The 19,203-nt window shown below is 33.4% G+C and overlaps 1 protein-coding gene across 4 annotated transcripts; it reads left to right on the plus strand.

Annotated features, from left to right (window-relative positions):
- The first annotated feature begins 7,897 nt into the window (after window positions 1-7,897).
- LOC105640169 (65-kDa microtubule-associated protein 3) lies at window positions 7,898-13,083 on the plus strand. 4 transcript variants are annotated; one of them, XM_089725358.1, is made up of 13 exons: window positions 7,898-8,245; window positions 8,718-8,800; window positions 8,883-9,089; window positions 9,505-9,744; window positions 9,818-10,027; window positions 10,108-10,263; window positions 10,374-10,533; window positions 10,620-10,771; window positions 10,856-10,943; window positions 11,178-11,251; window positions 11,346-11,420; window positions 11,610-11,901; window positions 12,412-13,083. In XM_089725358.1, exons 2-13 carry the CDS (start codon window positions 8,729-8,731, stop codon window positions 12,861-12,863), a joined length of 2,178 nt encoding a protein of 725 aa, XP_089581484.1. In that variant the 5' UTR covers window positions 7,898-8,245; window positions 8,718-8,728; the 3' UTR covers window positions 12,864-13,083. The 4 variants fall into 4 exon arrangements, with proteins under 4 accessions (XP_089581484.1, XP_089581485.1, XP_089581486.1 ...); XM_089725359.1 differs by having other exon boundaries at window positions 7,898-8,163; XM_089725360.1 differs by lacking the exon at window positions 12,412-13,083 and adding an exon at window positions 12,020-12,348 and having other exon boundaries at window positions 7,898-8,228.
- Window positions 13,084-19,203: the final 6,120 nt, after the last annotated feature.

The following is a 19,203-nucleotide window of genomic DNA, read 5'->3' on the forward strand; positions in this document are numbered from 1 at the left end:
ACATATTACTCGCTAAACTTGTGAATACTCAATTACTTCTAATTCATAATCTAATTTTATGATTTGTATGTTAAGTTAAGACGGTGTCTCCGACACCGAATGTGGCATCCGTCGTCGGGTCTCATGGGACTGGGCGGAGGGTGTTACAGATTCGCCCTTGGCCTCATCATCTTCTACTACCACTTGCTCTTTAAAGTTGTTTGAGCATAAGAGCTTTTCTAAGCTAGCTGCCACTATCTTCTTGAGCATCTTTTCAATATCAGAAATAGGAATACTAGTCTCAGCCATTTTATCAACAGAGGTAGAAGCTGAAACTGACAAATCGATTTGAACTGGAAAGTACTCAATCTCAGTGCGAGAGCCCAAAGAACTAGTAGGTACTGAATCAGGAAAGTATGAGGGGGTTGAAGGTTCTTCAACTGTAACCAAGCGATTGTCTGCTCTTAACCAACTGATTTCTTATGGAGCTTTTCCCCTCTGAGGTGCTATCTTGATTGCATAAATGTTAGCAAACACGAAATGATGCATGTATGCGTGGATGCAAGAATATGGAATGACATACAAAAATGCAATCACACAATCACGACATCGTGAAATGCAACTAATGTTATATTTCATCGTGGCTTGTTCACGACCGCTTGAGACCAAGATAAGAGAAAAGCTCTTAAGATTTGATAGGATCAAAACGTGCCCTATTTTGTAGCCAAATACTTATAAAAACCTTTTGTTTATTATTTTTGCATCCCTTTTTTTCTTCAAGTGTGATAATACTTGAGCATGATTCTTTATTTATATATAATTTTTTCTTTTTTTTCTGGCATTAAGAATATTTGGCTCAAAATAGACTCATTTCATTACTTTCCAAAAGTTGACTTTTTTACATTAATAGTTCTTTTGGCCTTATCTAAGTATTTACAATTCTTGAACCTCAAAGCCTAAGAGGTTTGATATGGCTTTGCATCCTCTAGAGTGACGGGTCCAATTTCCACAAGGTGGTTGGCAATATTATGCATGAGTGTAAATTTTGCCTCCACACCTTAGAAGAGAGTCATGACTTCAAGTTACGCTTGCTTTATTTCAAGCAAGAGTTGATGAGCCTCTTCTAATTCGTTTTCTTTAGTTGTAGTTGGCATTGGAGGAGCTTCCCTCTTAGGCACTTGGGTTTCGACCTTGTAGTTACCATTGGAAAGAGCTCCTTTAGCTCATTTTACTTCTAGCACTTCTCTTAAGTCCTTCACTCTTTGGCGCTTTGAACGTCGAGATCGAGCCATGATAGAATATATCTATATGGCTTCGAGAAAATAAGTTAAATGATGCGTGAATAAAGCACAATACAACTATAACATATATATACAAACGAAGGGGAAAGGAGTTGAAAAATGCATGATCTCTACCCTTATATTTGCCACACATGATTCAAGGTCAAAGGTCTTTCTAACACTAGGACATATTGGTTGGGCCCATAAACCATCAGGGCGTTTTGGACCGATGCCTCTCGCATTTATTATATGAATGCAACAATCATAATTTTATTACGGTAATCCTAAGTGAAGGAACTAGGGTCAATTGCATGAGCTTTGGTCGAGCTTACTAAGTCTTGGGTTCCATAAGTGAGAATTGGTTGTTTCCTCCCATTTTGCTTTGGGTCTAAGCAAATGGTGATAACGAATTGTGCCAATTCTTTGGATATACTAAAAGATACTTGACTTCTGAGTGGTGTATATTAGTGGTGGATCCTAACAGTCAAAAAGAGTGAAAGGATCACAACCCCCAATAGGGTTTAGGGTAGAAAAGGGATTAAGAAGAGATAAATGCATGAATGACGAGATAAATGCATGAATGACATTTATAAGTACAAAATAGTAAACTCAATTTAAAGTTAATAGCATGATTAAAGATTGTGAATAAGTGGACAACTTTTGGAGTCAACTCTCTACTCGAACCCAAAATCGAAAATTAGAGATTATGGGTTCAATCCCCAGTGCAGTCGCCAGGCTGAGGATACGCTTTTAATTTTTCCCTTAATGGGAGGAAAGAATCGAATCAAATGGGCTTGGTTAATTTTATTTAATAAATCAATTTTCTTTATTTAACTCATTCATTAATCCTCGAAAAAAGGTTCTCTTACTTTAGTAAAAGTTTTATTTTTGGAGTCGCCACCCTTATTAGGGAAAATTCTCAAATTAGTCGATTCCAAACTCGATTTTAAACCAGAGACAATGTCCAGGAGTTAGGTACGATATGGGAAGGTGTTAGGCACCCATATCGTCTGGTTAAACTAGCCTCCTCGTTGTCCATTAATTCACAATTCATTTAATAATACCATTAACTAAAAATGAGATGTAAATACTTTTGATGCATTTTTTTGAAAACATATCATTCAAGCAATTTAATGAAACATAGAACATAAAAATAAACATTCAAAGACGAGAGTGAGGAGAAAAGAATACAAACCACACCTAAATTTTCCAATACCCAATAATTATTATAAACATACGATAAATGAGACCCATTAAGATCTCTTACATTTTGCCACAGTATAACATCAAAACGAAACAAAATAACAACATCCGTACCATACAAACACAATAATGTAAAGGATAGAACAAGATTTAAGTTCATGGCATTGATGTTCATCACTGTATGATGAACAAATACACCAACCATTGCTCTCAATCTTGTTTGTGATTGTTTATTTGATCCATTAGTGTACAAAAAAATGCATCCCAAACCACTTAAGGTTGGTGCTTTACCACTAGATCTCCGAATCGAGGCCATTTTATTGGTTATTGATGTTCTAAACCTCTGAACAGAAGGGCCTAGTGGCATAGGGGAAGTGGCATGCGCCACACATAGTGGCGCCAGGCCCTTCCTAGGTCAGAAAGGTTTTAGGCAAGAACAGAGTCAAACAGGAGGTTCTGGGTTGAAGTGGTGCGAGCCACAAGCTTGTGGTGCACGCCACTAGCCTTGGTCTTGCGCCATAGAGGCACACAGACTCCCTTTTGATAAATCACGGGTTTCCCTCACAACCAGAGTCAGAATAGGTGCTTAAAACACCAGAAGGAAAAGGAAAAAGATGATGAAATGAGTTAAAAGCTCTTAAGTATTACCTTTTGGTGATTTCCTCAAAGTTTTGTTTAACAGTGGATAAAGAGATCCAAATGCTAGGTTCTTAATCCAATGATCTGAGATTAAGGTTTAATGGATGTGTTTATGGGAATTCTAATAGATCCTTAAGGGTTTTAGTGATTGAAAATGAATGAATCTCAAGTTTGAGCAAAGGGAAACATAAGTTTCCTTTGCTTTCTAGTTTGAGTTTCCAAAAATCAAGAGTTTCCCGAAGTGTCTAAAAAATCCTCCCTTTAAGCACACCCCCAATGCTTATTTATAGGCAAATGGGGGTGTGTGCCCCCATTTCAGGGTTGACGTAGCGAAATGCCACTGGTGAGCCCCGCAATAGGGTCGTGCTCATTTTTATCAAATCGGATCCGGTGGCACACAAATCAAGGTAGTGCATCAGGAAGTGCCCTAAGTGGGCTAAACACACTTCTCGGGCCTAGTTTCGTCACGAAACGCATGGTAATTCAAAAGAGTAAAAATGGTTAAACACATATATAATCTCAGCCACAGACCATTGATTCGAGAACTAGAGCGATCAAGAATCCCGATCCAAACTTATGTGAAAACGGTTTATCATCATTGAGCCGTTAGGAGCAAAATTTGAGCATTTACAGTTGCCACCCTTTTTAGGAAAAATTCTCGAATTAGCCGATTCTTTAGAATTGACTAACTCGGTTTTAAATCAGAGTTTGGGTAAAGAAATTAGGTATGGATTCGGGAAGGTATTAAGCAACCAACCTGCCTGGTTTAAACCGGCCTCCTAGTTGTCCATTAATTCACAATATTTAACAATAAGATTAACTTGAATTAAGATGTAAAATTTATTTTGATGCGATTTTGGAAAACATGTCAAACATGCATATTATCAAACACATAAAGCATAAAATAAAACCATCCAAAAAAGGGGGAGGAGAAAAGATTTACAATCATCTTCCTAAAATACATTCTACCCATTTATCCCTTTAAAATTTTCTAATTAAACTCAGTTATTACAAGCAAGCAATAATAGGACCCATGATGAATGTAAATGTTAAGATGTTCCAAGCTAAAGTTAGATGAGTTATATTTGCACAAATCAAAGAACATTAAAATAAAGTGCATGTTAAGTAAAGTACTAAAATTTAAAGTGCTTGCAAATGAAATACACTAAATTAAAAGCATTAATCTAAAGATTAGACAAGATTAGAGTTCAAAGTCTTGATGTTCATCATGGCGATGAACAAATACACCCATCACTACTCATATCTTGTTTATTGGTGTTTTATTCAATCCATTTCTTGTTAAAAATGCAATCCAGAATAATAAAATCTTGTGTTTAATCACTGGAATTCCGAATCGTGTTCGTAAAAATTTAGACTATCATTATATTATAAACAATTAATGAGTATAGACAACGAGCACGTGCAACGCACGTGATTAAAAACTAGTCTATATTTATACAAATATATAAAACCTAAGGCACAAAAGTTTATGTGGCACAATTTTAAAGTATTAAAATGCTTATGTGGCAAATGTTAATCTATTGAGTTGGAAATAATTTTATATTATTTTTAATATAATTAATAGAGAACTTAATTAATATCATTAATAATGTTTTTAATTTTTAAATAATTAATTAAATTAATAATATTATTAATATTTTAAAAAATTTTAACTTTTTTTTTAAATAATAAACAATATCATTAATATTTATTCTATATAATATTTTAAAAAATTTTAACTTTTTTTTTAAAATAATAAACAATATCATTAATATTTATTCTATCCATTTTATTTTTACCATTATTACCGAATTTGTATAGACATCAATTTTAATATAAATGAAACCTTAAAGAAAATCAATCATACTTTAAACAAAATGAAATGAGTTCTTTATAAACAATATAAGACTATTTTCATGGCATTTTATTTTTAAGCTTGATCAATGCGGTGATGGTGATGATGATGGTGATGGAATTACAGAGTGTATTCAATTTCCGATTATCAATTAAAGTATGATTTTATAATTTGTAATACATTATTCCATAGCTATTAGAGTGTCTATATAAAAATATATTATTTATTATTACTATAATTAAGTGTTTATTTTTATTTAACACGATGCCACATAAATCATAGAATTCATTTTTCATAGTGCTTTTTTTAATGAAATTAAAATTAAAATTCATTTTCTAATGTCATTATCTGTGAAATAGAGAAATATTTAATGACAAAATTAATTTTTTTTAAGTTTTTAATGTTTATTGGATTTATACCTGAATTCTAGATTATTATTTTAAATTAAATTCAATAATTGGTCTTTAAAAAGATTATTTTAAATCTATTACAATATTTATAAAAATTAGATAATTTAAGTTTAATTATAAACTTGATTTATGTGTGCATGTGTCAATATATTGATCTTTTTGCAAGAATTTAAAAAAAATATATTTTTTATTTTATTTTTTTGTATATTAGTAAGTATAATATATTGGATATTTGGATTCTTGAAAATAATTATTAATTATAATAAAAATAATATTTTTATTTATAAACATTATATAATATTCACACGCGAAGCGCGAGAAGACGATTAGTTTAAATATATAATTTCTAAGGTTTACATGCTTGCAATATATTAGAATATTAAACTGATTATACAGTATTTTATTTTTTATTATAATTAATATTTTTTACATTTAATAAATATTGAGTTTTTTATCAAATAGTTTTATCTATAGAAAAAAATAATGGAGTTATAACAGAGCCATAATTAATAAAAATAAATTAAATAATAGTCATATTGACAAATAGAATTCAAATATTAATTTCATTTCACTAAAATTTTATTTCATCAAAATTAAATATTCTTATACCTCATCTAATTTGAATATATAAGAATTTTAAAGAGAAAAAATAATAAATTAACTATATCAATTGAATTAAAATAATTTAGTTGCAATGATTAATTGTGCTAATTAATATTTTAGTTCATTACTTGAGAATTTCAAAAAAAAAAAACCTTATAATTCTTACTTTTATTTTTTAATTAAAAATAAATAAGTAAATTTTTTTTATTAGAAATAAGTAAATTATTTAAATTAAAGCAATATAAATATAAATTACAATAACTTTGTTAAAAATTACATTCAATTTAATTTAAAAAACATAAAGTTATACGGTCCGTACATCGCGCGGGTATATTACTAGTTATATACAAAAAAATTAAGTTAATTAAATTTAATTGTATGCATTTAACTATAATCTAAATTTAAATTGTTCTATGCATTTTAACTTCGATTTGCATCGCAGAGAAGCTGAATAGACGATCGAATACCAAGACCTTCATTGTTGTACTTTGGTGCATTGTCTGATGACTGGAAACAGTCTGATGGTGGCCGAAAATCTAATCGGGGAAGGGGAAGGGGGTCGCGCGATGAGGAATCAGGAAGAGAGGATTTGCTAAAGGTTTTTGACACTTTCTTTCTCCTCTATTATTGGTTAATAGTTGGTTTCCAGTTTGAATCACTAATTTGGTCCAATTAATAGAAATTTCTAGATTTCTAGCTGGGTTTCAATGATGTATGCTTGGTTTGGTTTTCCATGTTTTATCATTTTTTTTAATTTTTTATTCTTTTATAAATTCTATTTGCTATAATAAAATAATATTACTAGATTCAAGTTTTAAAATTTAATAGAAAAAGTTCTAAAATTCATAAATGGGTTATTTCAGTAACAAAATACGGTCAAAATTTTCATAAATAATATTAAAAAAAAATATTATGTTTAAAATAATAAAGATAGTGATTTTAATTTTACAATAAAACGGTTATTAATACAGCAACTCTTGAAAAAGGAGAAGGAGATTAATTGAGGTAAAAGGGAACAAGTATAAATAATATTTGTAATAAATAATGTATTTCATTGTTTTTAATATCAACGAATATGTAAAGTTATAGTAGATATAACTAATATGTAAAGTTATAGTAGATATTTAAATGAAAAATACTAAGTCTATCTGTTTTTTCTCAATATCTTATCATGCATATAATAAACTTTTCAAATAAACCAAGAAAAAGTAAAATTATATAACAAGTAAAAATAACAAGTATCCGTGTGCAGCAAATGTTCTAAAAAACTAGTCAACTATAAATGAGGAGAGCTCCTAGTTTTATTTAAATTCAATATTTTAAATCTAACTGTGAAAGTCAATATTAGAAAATGGATTGCTTAATTCATCAATTGCAAAATTAAAAGTCAGAGGCTTCTTTATTTTTTAGTCTTAATGAAGGGACTAATTTTAGATGGCTCTTGCCTTTTGGAAAGTGAAAATTTCTACTAAATAAGGGCATTTGGTGAATTTGATTCAAATTGAATTCAACAAATAAACCAATTTTTTTAGAAAAATAAATTAAGTTGAATGAAATTTTCTGCAGAATTCAATTTTTTGTTAGTTTTTTCATTGTATATAATAAAGATCAAATCAAATTAAAAAAAGTTTTGAATTTTCTATGAAATCGAAATCCAACAAAATTCTTTTATTTTTAAAATCAAATCATATCAAATTTTAGGTCAAATAACTTTCTGAATTATGTCTATCACTAACTCCATCCAAAGTTCCAACTTCGAATCAATATCTATGATCTAACCGTCCGTTACATGTAAGCTAACGGTCTAGATTTAATGCATTTTTGTAGAATGACCGCAGCCGATTGGGAACCGTCTCCTCGCGGAATTTGAAATTCAAAACATGTTTGGTTCCAAGGTGAATATAAACTCACACCGCCATTTAAATATCCTTAACAGCCGCTCTTCTAACGGTCCCTTTTTTTTCTTAAACGGCTCTCTCTCTTTCTCTCAATCGTTTTGCATCAAATTCAGACCACATTTCTCGCATTTGGAACTCCAAATTTTCCAGGAAAATAAAACAAACTCAATTTTCTTGAGAAAATTTACATTTTTCCGACTAAAAGTTCTCAAATCCAGAAAATCCTGATATCGGCTTCTCCTCCTCGATCTGCCCAAACTTAAGCTCGGTTTGGACGTATAATCTGCAAGGCGCAGGTGAAGCATCAATGGCTCCGACTTAGAAGCATTAGTGTTTTGACTTAATTCGGAGTCGTATGCCAGTGAGTTGATTATTCGTGTTAGTAATTCAATGAATTTGTTTTCTTTTTCCCTTTCTCAATTTCGATTATTCCCTGGCTGCCGTCAGACGGTATTGGAAGATTATAAAGGCAATGTAGGGATCAAAATTACAGAATTTTGCTACTTTGATAATTTCCTACAATTATTATTTATTTTTCATAGATTCGAGAAATAGCTACAGTTTTGAAATTTTGTTCAATTTTGATCTGATTTGATGATAAAAATTAGTGAAATTAATATTTTGGTGTGTGGATATTCCTGTTAATAAGGTTAGATGATGGTATAGGCAGCTTCTGTGAATAAATTTTTGTTACATTGAATTAACTAATTGGATAAATTTTTTTTGGAGGTCTTTCTTTATCATTTACTGTGAATAAAATATGAATTGTTAATTTGGTATTTACCTGTTGATATGGGTATTTTTCTTTTCAATTTGTTTTTTGGCATAATTTTTTTCTGGACCGTCACAGGCATTATTAACATGTCTAAGCTTCAGAATGATCCTCTCCTACAATTGGAAACGATCTGTGGATCCCTTCTTTATGAGTTGCAGGTTTGTAGAACTTTACTAATTTCTAAGAGAAAAGAGTCCATATGTTCCCCCCCTCATTTTTCGTACCGCATCATGAAATCAGATAATTTGGAACGAGGTTGGAGAGTCGGATGCTGAAAGGGATAAAATGCTTCTTGAGCTTGAACAAGAATGTCTTGAAGTATACAGGAGAAAGGTGGATCAAGCAAATAGGAATAGAGCTCAATTACGACAAGCAATTGCTGATTCTGAAGCAGAACTTGCAGCTATCTGTTCTGCCATGGGAGAGCGACCTGTACATATAAGACAGGTGAGGATAAAGTAATATAATTTTATGCTTTTCTAGTGATGGGTTATTATTTGGTTTTCTTCTGACTAAATTTTCTATCATGGTCATTTACCAGATAGTGATTGACTTAACATGATTATGTAATAGTATTAACAATGACCCAATGGCAGCATCTTTGTGATGAAACTAACCTGAAACAAGCAAACTGAGTTATCAGTAGGCTATTTATGTTGAGTGCTTTGTTGAAAAAGTCTGAAGGTTTGTCTTAGTAATGTTTTTAGTTGTAACTTCTTCTCCACATCTGCTTAAGTTTGGACCATAATTAGGTGATACAAATTTGGTCTGTTAGACTAAGCTGCTGATCTGCTTCTTTTAAAGCAGCAAGGTATAAATTGGTGTTTGTTCTCTATCTATTTCTAATTTGTATTTACCTCAGGCGGATCAAAATGCTGGAAGCTTGAAGGAAGAACTTCGATTAATTCTTCCACAACTTGAGGAGATGCGGAAGAGGGAATTAGACAGAAGAAATCAGTTCCTTGAAGTTCTAGCTGACATACAGAAGATCTCAAATGAAATATATGGATCCGCTGATCATGTGGCTGTTGATGAAACTGATCTGTCCTTAAGAAAACTTGAAGAGTTGCACAGACAACTTCATGCACTCCAAACGGAGAAGGTTTGGCATTATCTCCTTTCACTGCCTCACTTGATATGTCTTAATGTTACTTATTTGTCTTTTCTCTTTGCAGAGTGATCGATTGAAGCAAATTCAGGAACATCTCGATACTCTAAATTCACTTTGCTTGGTGCTTGGTATGGACTACAAGCTCACGATTAGCGAGATTCATCCAAGTTTTGGTGATTCTGAAGGATCAAGGCTTATAAGTAATGATTCAATTCAAAAATTGGCTACCGCAATACACAAACTACGAGAAATCAAAATACAAAGAATGCAGAAGGTAATATTGGTGTAAATTTTGCCAATGTTTCAATTAAACATTTTGCTTTTCATTGATCACATTTTGTTGGTTGATTACAGCTGCAAGATCTTGCAACAACAATGTTGGAGCTATGGAATTTGATGGACACTCCAATCGAAGAACAGCAAATGTTTCAGAATGTTACCTGCAATATAGCTGCCTCAGAACAGGAAATTACTGAACCAAACACTTTATCTGACGACTTCATCAATTATGTGGGTAGAGAATATTTCCGAATTGCAAGATCCTAAAATTATCACTTAATATGGGTCACTCGTTTGTGTTCTTGTATTGGACTTTAATCTTTTGAGAATTTAAATTGCAGGTTGAGGCAGAAGTCTCTCGGTTGGAAGAGTTGAAATCAAGCAAGATGAAAGATCTTGTTCTGAAGAAGAGGTCAGAGCTGGAAGATATCTGTAGAAAGACACATATGATTCCAGAAGCAGATACTGCAATAGATTATGCAATAGAAGCCATAGAGTCTGGTATCAGTCTTGATGATATATCATTATAATTCTATTGCTCAAATCTTCATCACTTTGACATCTATTTTTTTTCAATACTGTTGTAGGAAACGTGGACCCTGCTAATGTCCTTGAGCAGATTGAACTTCAAATTGCTAATATTAAGGAAGAAGCTTTTAGCAGGAAGGAAATACTTGAAAAGGTTGAGAAATGGTTGGCTGCATGCGAGGAGGAATGTTGGCTTGAGGAGTATAACAGGGTTAAGTGTCAATAATATATTCTTATATCTATACTTCATCATTACTTTATTTTCTTGCTTAACTGTCACTTCACGTTGGTACAGGATGAAAATCGATATAATGCCGGGAGGGGAACTCATCTTACTCTCAAGCGTGCTGAGAAAGCTCGTGCTTTGGTTAATAAACTTCCAGGTATGCCCTTCCTGTGTTTGACTCACAGATGTGATAGAATCAGCTTGGTTTTAATGTTGGACATCCTAGAAACTTTTCTACCAGGATTTAAGGAGATGCTACTGCGTGTTTATTTATTTAGTTACTTTTGATTGATCATTTTAGCTTTCTGTTCATTGCAAAGCCACAATCATGATCACTCTATATAATCTGGCTTTCATCTCGTTATAAGCTGCTCTTTTCATGTTGGTCCAGGTATGGTGGAGGCATTAGCTTCAAAGACCATGGCATGGGAAAATGAGAGAGGCATTGATTTCTTATATGATGGTGTAAGTTCTAACTGCTTTTCTTGGTGTACATATAGCTGCTTACTTCTTGGTAAAAGAAATTCAATTGAACTACTTGCTAATAAATTTTTTCCAGATTGGCCTTCTTTCTATGCTTGAAGAGTATACCATATTACGGCAGGAGAAAGAGGAAGAACGACGGAGACAGCGGGTATGGACCTGTAGATTTTTTAATAATATCCTATACGTTACGAAGTGATAAACTGATTTCGATCTGTTTTCGCTATTTTTCTTTTATAGGATCAGAAGGGGTATGGACCTGTAGATTTTTTAATAATATGCTATACCTTACTACGTGGTAAACTGATTTTGACCTGTTCTCACTGTTTTTCTGCTATAGGATCAGAAGAAGTTGCAGGGGCAGCTGATAGCAGAGCAGGAGGTACTTTATGGATCAAAACCAAGCCCTTCAAAGGCTCAGAATCTTAAAAAAGCTTCTAGAGTTTCAACTGGAAGTGCAAGTAGCAAAAGGCTTTCCCTTGGAGGAACAATGCTCCAAACTCCTAAACCTGATTTAACCAACTCCTGCAAGGCTAAACAAAATACACGTCCAGGCAAGAAAGTTGACCGAATGCACCATCCTGACAATGTAAATCACCATCAGGATGATGGCTTTGCAGCGTTATCAGCTGGTAAGTTCTTTGAAAATGTGAAGTTTACAGGTTTACTAAGTAGCTAGTAGCCCACAAGTCCTTTTGCTGAATAAATTTCATTTTCCTTTTTCTCTTTCCTTTTTGTGTTTTGTTGAAGATGATATAATTGAAACCGAGCAATAATGGCCCTCCAATCTCCCTCGGGGTCTGGGAAGAACACCAACTGGTTCTTCACAATTTTCTAATTGTTGAAGATGTAGGTTCTGTCTCTTATTTTTTCATTGAATCTACCAAATAGTGTTTGCACAAAAATGTTACAAAAGCCTTTATATATATACTCAACACATTCAATGATAACAGTAGAAATCTGAAGATGACATTTCTAACTTTTAATAATAAAAAGGAATGAAAAAGAAAAATATGTTGGACATTTGGTATGATGGTTTAACAGTAACAAAGAAGATGACAGTTTTGTTTGGGATGTTCAAAATTCTTTGGTTAATCTCATCCTTTTTTTTTTATTATTTTATTATTTTGACTGTTATATAGGTAGGAGAGGATTGGATATTGCTGGTCGTCCTGCAAAAAAACATTCCTTCAGTTCTGTAAATGCTCAGGAAGCGGAATCACCAATGCTGAGGAAACCTTTCTCACCTATTTCTTCCACAGGATCATCCAAAGCCAACATATTAGATGTGACTACAGCAAATACGGAAACATCTAAGAAGACACTTCCTACTAATAACTCCTTTAATACTCCTTCAAAAACTTGTTTAGCTGATGAAGAGAATATGACTCCCAAGGCAATGCCAATTCCAGTGCCCTCAACACCATCAACACTGTCTGTTCCAATGCAGACAGCTGTGACCCCAGCCTCTGTAGCACTTCTCTGTGGTGCTAATCCAGCAGATGAGGTTGTAGAAGTAATTGAATATTCATTTGAGGAAAGAAGAGCTGGATTTGTTCTTCCCATAAATAACATTAAGTCAATAAAAGTTTGACATGAATCAGTTTTAGATAGCTAGATTGAAGCGTTGTTATTGCTATGTTTGATTTTTTTTTTTTTTTTCTTCCATTTATTCTTTTTTTTTTTTTTTTGGGAACACTATGGGATGACAACATTGTAATTGGCTTTTATCATATTGTATATAGTCTACGATTACGAACGTGGACTAGGTTGTTAAAAATGTTTCCTACTAATCAAGATTAGATTCAATTCAACATCCTTACTTTCTATTTATTAGTATCTAATAGTTGAATAGTCAGAAATACCTCATTTTCAAATAAAGAAAAAAATATATAGTTTTTGTCAGTTTAGTCTATGGGTGAGTTTACGTGTTATCTCAATTTCTAATGCTATGCTAAAATGTTTCCTAGTATTCAAGTTTAGATTCAGAAGGCTTTATAATTTATACAAATTATAAACCTGTTTTTCTTGAGTTGTTTTATTGTTATTGTATATTATAACTTGTTTTTAGTATATTATTAAAGATAAGTTTTCCTGGTTGCTTTATTAATTAAAAAATTCAATTAATAAAGTTTAGGTTTAGTTATATAGATAAAGTTTTATAATTTCAAATAATTCAATATGGATAATATATATTTAATTTAAAAAAAAAAAATTATAACTTTATCTCCTCAGTTTGCCATAAATAATAAATTTGTCCTTACATCTTGAAAAATACACTACAATATCCCTAATATTTGCCCGTTATATGATATTATCCTTCCATCCGTTTTACCCCGGTTTAGCCGTTAAAAACAAACGAAAAGAAATATTGGCCCTTATATCAAAATATTTCTAATTTAGGGGAAATTAGAGATTTAGGAGAGAACTACAAATTGGAGTAAATCAAAGAGGCGTTTCTTTCAAGCACTGAAGACGAAGTGAATCGGTTGATTTTGCAAAAGTGATAAGGTAAACTTTTTTACTATCTTGAAATACTTTGAAATCGTTTGAATGAGTTGTAATTCGTGAATGTGAATATGCAAATTTGGGAGACGGAGTTTCACTTCTACTTGCATGCAAAGATCTGTTTGTATGTAATTAGTAATATAATAATAAAAAAAGATGGAGAATTTGATGGAGATAGAATGATTGGTTCCTTGTTTGGATGCCTAGAAAGCAAACGAAAAGAATGAAAAAGATGACATGAAAAATTGTAAATTACAGTTAGGACTCTTTTGCTTGCATTTCCAAAAAACAGAGAGCATAATTAGCGATTAGTGATAGGGCAAGGCTAATGCGAAAGGGTTTCGTAGAAACCGACTGCAGCGGCCATGGCGGTGCTGCTGTGAAAGCAACAACGGCGCGGCTGCTGTGATAGGCAATGGAGTTATGCAGAAGCTTGGACACAGATTCAGATCTGAAGTGCGTTAGCTTCCTAATATGTTTAAACAATACTTACGTGTTCTGGGGACAATTTATATCCTCTCTCGTTTGACTGGAACTTTCTGCATTGACTTGTACTAAAAAATGGAAAATTTTGGATGGAAGAACAAAATTATGTACAGGATCAAAAGTCAAGGGATATCACAGTGTATTTTTCAGAATGCAAAGACAAATTTATTATTTATGACAAACTATAATGATAAAATTATAATTTTTCCATAACTTAATTACTTAGCAGTGCAATATAATTTAACGTTATGTATATAAAACATAGAAAAATAAAGGGAAAATAAAAAATTCTTATATTAATGTCTATTAATTTAACATATATAATTTAAATAGATTAAATAATAGCGAGTTTTAGACAAAAGAAAGTCATAATTATATATTATTTAAAAAATTGAAGACCTAATTTTAGACTGTAATTAAAATAAGAAAACCCTTATAATGGAGGATTTCTAGAATCTCTTGTACTTGCTAATATTTTTTTAAAAAAATTGGGTGTTATACTATTTAGTTTTTTCGAACTATAATTTATGTATTTGTTATGAATATATTATATAAAATTCAAAGTCAAATTCATAATATCTAAATAAAAAATTTTATAAATTATTTTATAAATTTTAAATAATCAACAATTTAAATTATTTTTAAATAATAATAAAATTTAATTCAAAAATTGCTAATAATAACCTTCCACAAAATACCCAACTAACAGTTTTTGGATCAAATGATTTGTTGTCTCATAAAAATGAAGTAATTGTTGAAGGGTGTAAGTCAAGAAAAATAGTTAACCCCTCAGCCTAATAGAATTAGAAATGTCAGGAGCCATAGAAAAGGTAATTTGCCCAAAAACTTTCATTTCCAAATTCCGTCAAATCTCAATTTTCATAATTTTTATACATTATTAATTATGTCAGAAATATAATTATGTATGATGCGCCACGTCGTTTCCACATGTGCCCAAAAGCAATCTCAAATATTTTCAACGAAGGCCATAAAGTCAACTTAGTCGGCACGTGGTTAAAAGCTTGCTGCATGATTGATATTCTGTTTCCTTTAAAAAGATCACTACAGTTATTTATATCTATTTGTTAGCCTATTACTCCAAATCGTGTGCGAGACAATAGGAGTAGTGGTTGAATTTCATTTGTATTTAAACCATGATTTGCTGTCAATAAAAGGCAAGCTTATTTCCAAATTCAACTGTTGTTTTGTTCTCACCCTATGTAGAATAATCACTTCCACTATGGCTTTGACTGAGAACTATCAGTGGTATCAGAGCTATGACTACCAACGAAGAATGCATTGAATTCTTGGCTAAAAAATGACTTCACTCAAATGGAAGGGTGATTGAACGACAAAGTTCAACAATTAGAAGAAGCCATTAGCATGATGTCTACTTTACTTGTTACCAATCGAACACTAATTCATCCTGTAATCAATCAATCTGCAGGAGGCTCTTCACAAGCACACAAAGGAGGTCGACAACTGTTCTTCTTGAAATTGGCAAAATTATAATTTCCATGGTTCTCAGGCCGAGATCCAATAGAATGGCTTGCCAAAGTTGATTAGTTTTTTAAATACCAAAACACCGTGGAATCACAAAAATACCATTAGCTTCTTTCCATTTGGACGAGAGGCTAACTAATAGTGATAGTGATTACGATGCTCTTGCCAGGAGGAATGACAGGATTTAACATGGACGCTGTTTCAAGAGGAGATTTGGGCTCGGTTTAGGCCAATTGATTGTGAAGACTTTGATGAGGCCTTATCCAAAATCAGACAATTAGGTCCTTTGCGAGAATATCAGCAATAGTTTGAAAGACTGGGGAACAAAGTTCATGGGTGGTCCTCAAAAGGCTCTTATTGGTACGTTTATAGGAGGTCTTAAAACTGAGGTAGTTGAAGGCATAAGGATGTTTAAACCTAAGACCTTGAAGAAGGCAATTAGCCTCGCACGCATGAGAGACGAACAACTGCAATGCTAACAAAAATTTACAAGGTTCAGCAGCCGTAACACTCACAAATCTACTTTAGCAAAGACAAGAACCACAACTACCTTGAAGAGGCTTTTGTGGGATGAGATGCAGAAACGACGAGCACAGGGGTTGAGCTTTAATTGCAACGAGAAATCTCCCCTGGGCACCGGTGTAAAGGTCCCCACTTATTATTGCTAGAAGGTTGTGACGGTGAAAATGAGACTGAAAGTTCATCGCCAGATGAGCCCGAAGTTTCGGTACATGCAATTTCCGAATGGAGCACTCATAACAATGCAGATCTTGGCAAAAATTGGCACTAGGTGTCGGTGGTTTTGATTGACAGTGGGTCTACACACAATTTTATTAGTGAGAGACTTGCTAACCTCCTACAATTACCAGTCCCCCCAATAGACGCATTTGCGTCAAAGTTGCCAATGGGAAAACATTAAGATGTTAAGGGCGATTTAATGATGTTCAAATTTTCCTCCAAGATAATCCTTTTGTCCTTACATTTTATGCACTACCTTTAATGGGATTGGATGTGGTCTTAGGAATTCAATGGCTTGCACAATTAGGAATGGTGACTTGCAATTGGCAACAGCTAACTATGGAGTTTCAGTGGAATGGTTGAAACTGCAAATTGCAAGGAGAAAATGCTCCACTCTTCAGTCAGTCACAAATCACACCATTTCCAAAGTTGCACAAGGCAGCTCCATAGTTGCCATCTGTCTGTAAATGCCTGAGCTAACAGCGACACCGCAACTTCATCTGGAGATGACCAAACTGTTGGAATGTTATAAGGATCTATTTGCGGAGCCATCGCAGTTAACACCTCAAAGAGCAATTAACCATCAAATCACCTTAAAGGAAGGAACTGAGCCTATCAATGTAAGATCCTCTAGGTATGCCTATTTCAAAAAGCTGAAATTGAAAAACAAGTTCAAGATATGTTAGAATTGGGGCGAATCAGACCTAGCAAAAGTCCTTTCTCTTCCCCTGTTTTGTTCGTAAAAAAAAAAAAAAATGATGGCTCTTAGCGCTTTTGTACTGATTATAGATCACTAAATGCTGTCACCATTAAAGATAGGTTTCCAATACCCATAGTAGAAGATATGTTAGACAAACTCCATGGAGTCATTTACTTCAATAAATTAGATTTACGGACAGGGTATCACCAAGTATGCGTACATTCTCTTGATATACATAAAACTGCATTTCAAACCCATAACGACCATTATGAATATTTGGTCATGCCTTTTGGCCTTTATAATGCACCTTCTACATTCCAAGCCATCATGAACTCCATCTTCCGCTCGTACCAACGCAAATTCATATTAGTTTTTTTTATGACATCTTGATTTATAGCCCTAATTGGAATTCGCATCTTGAACATGTTAAAACAACTTTTGAAATACTGAGGCAACACCTATTTTTTGTGAAATTTTCCAAATGTGCTTTTGGATTACAAGAACTAGAATATTTGGGTCACATTGTTACTCCTGATGGTGTTAAGGTTGACCAACGGAAAATCCAAACTATGGTGGATGGGCCAATTCCTACTAACATCTCTGAGCTTCGTGGATTTTTAGGTCTTACAGGGTATTACCGAAAGTTTGTTTGCAACTATGGTATCATTGCGAGACCACTCACCAATTTATTAAAAAAGGGGCAATTTGGGTGGATTGATGAAGCTGAAATTGCTTTCGTTGCTCTTAAAGCAGCCATGACTACAACACTGACACTTGCCATGGCAAATTTCAATGAGCCATTCATTATAGAATCTGATGCTTCCAAAGATGGGATTGGAGTAGTTTTAACTTAGCAAGGGAAGCCACTTGCATTTATGAGTCGAGCCTTGGGCGTGGCTAAGAGATCTTGGTCCGTCTATGTGAAAAGAGATTCTGGCTATTCTTCAAGCGATTAAAACTTGGAGACCTTATTTGTTGGGACGGAAGTTCTATATTCATACTGACCAACGCAGTCTAAAACTCCTGTTGGAACAAAGAATTCTGACACATGAACAACGGAAATGGGTAGCCAAATTGCTTGGATATGACTATGAAATCCGATACAAACCAGGCAGGGATAACAACGCTGTAGATGCATTATCGTGAAGTGTTAGGAGTGCATTTCTTGATGCAATTTCTATTGCCCAAATGAAACTATGGGACGATATAAAAAATGCAACAAAGGATGATGCATACATGCAGAAAATTGGGAAGCAATCTAGTCAAAATTAGGTACAGCCTTACAGTTGGCGTAATGGCTTAATTTGCTACAAAAATCGAGTGGTGATACCTCCTCATTCTCCTATCATCAACCAAGTTTTGAAAGAGTTCCATGACTCACTGATTGGTGGGCATTATGGGGTTTTGCGGACTTACAAGCGTCTGGCACAACGGTTCTATTGGCCCTCCATGCATAAATCAATAAAACATTATGTAGCTTCATGTGAAATGTGCCAACACGCTAAAGAAGAGACTTTTTCACGAGCTGGCCTACTTCAACCGTTGCCAATTCCTTACCGAATTTGGGATGATGTTACCATGGATTTCATTGACGAATTGCCAACTTTAAATTATGAGACTTCAATTCTAGTGGAGGTTGATAGGTTAAGAAAATTTGCCCATTTGTGGCCTTAGCTCACCCATACACAGCAAAGTTGGTAGTCGAGAAATTTATTGAAGTAGTTGTGAAGGTTCATGGAATGCCCAAGTCAACTATTCAGATCGAGATCCATTTTTTATCAGTCGTTTTTGGCAGGAATTCTTCAAAATGTCAGGCACCCAACTCAAGATGAGCTCAGTCTATCATCCATAGACCGACGGCCAAACAGAGGTGGTTAATAAGTGCATTAAACAATATTTGGCGTAGCTTTGTGTATCAACATCCTCGCAAATGGCTGTCATTCCTTTCATGGGCTGAATATTAGTACAACACTACCCACCATGCCTCCATTGGTATGAC

This window comes from Jatropha curcas, chromosome 8, assembly GCF_041381405.1.
Source record: "Jatropha curcas cultivar XTBG-Jc1 chromosome 8, XTBG_Jcur_1.0, whole genome shotgun sequence".
NCBI classification, from domain to species: Eukaryota; Viridiplantae; Streptophyta; class Magnoliopsida; order Malpighiales; family Euphorbiaceae; genus Jatropha; species Jatropha curcas.

Bases quoted from the DNA above. Each gene is read 5' to 3' on its own strand.
- LOC105640169 (XM_089725358.1), top strand. From the start codon at position 8,729: ATGTCTAAGCTTCAGAATGATCCTCTCCTACAATTGGAAACGATCTGT. The intron at 9,745-9,817 runs GTTTGGCATTAT...TTCTCTTTGCAG, and splicing joins ATGCACTCCAAACGGAGAAG to AGTGATCGATTGAAGCAAAT. The intron at 10,534-10,619 runs GTATCAGTCTTG...ATACTGTTGTAG, and splicing joins AATAGAAGCCATAGAGTCTG to GAAACGTGGACCCTGCTAAT.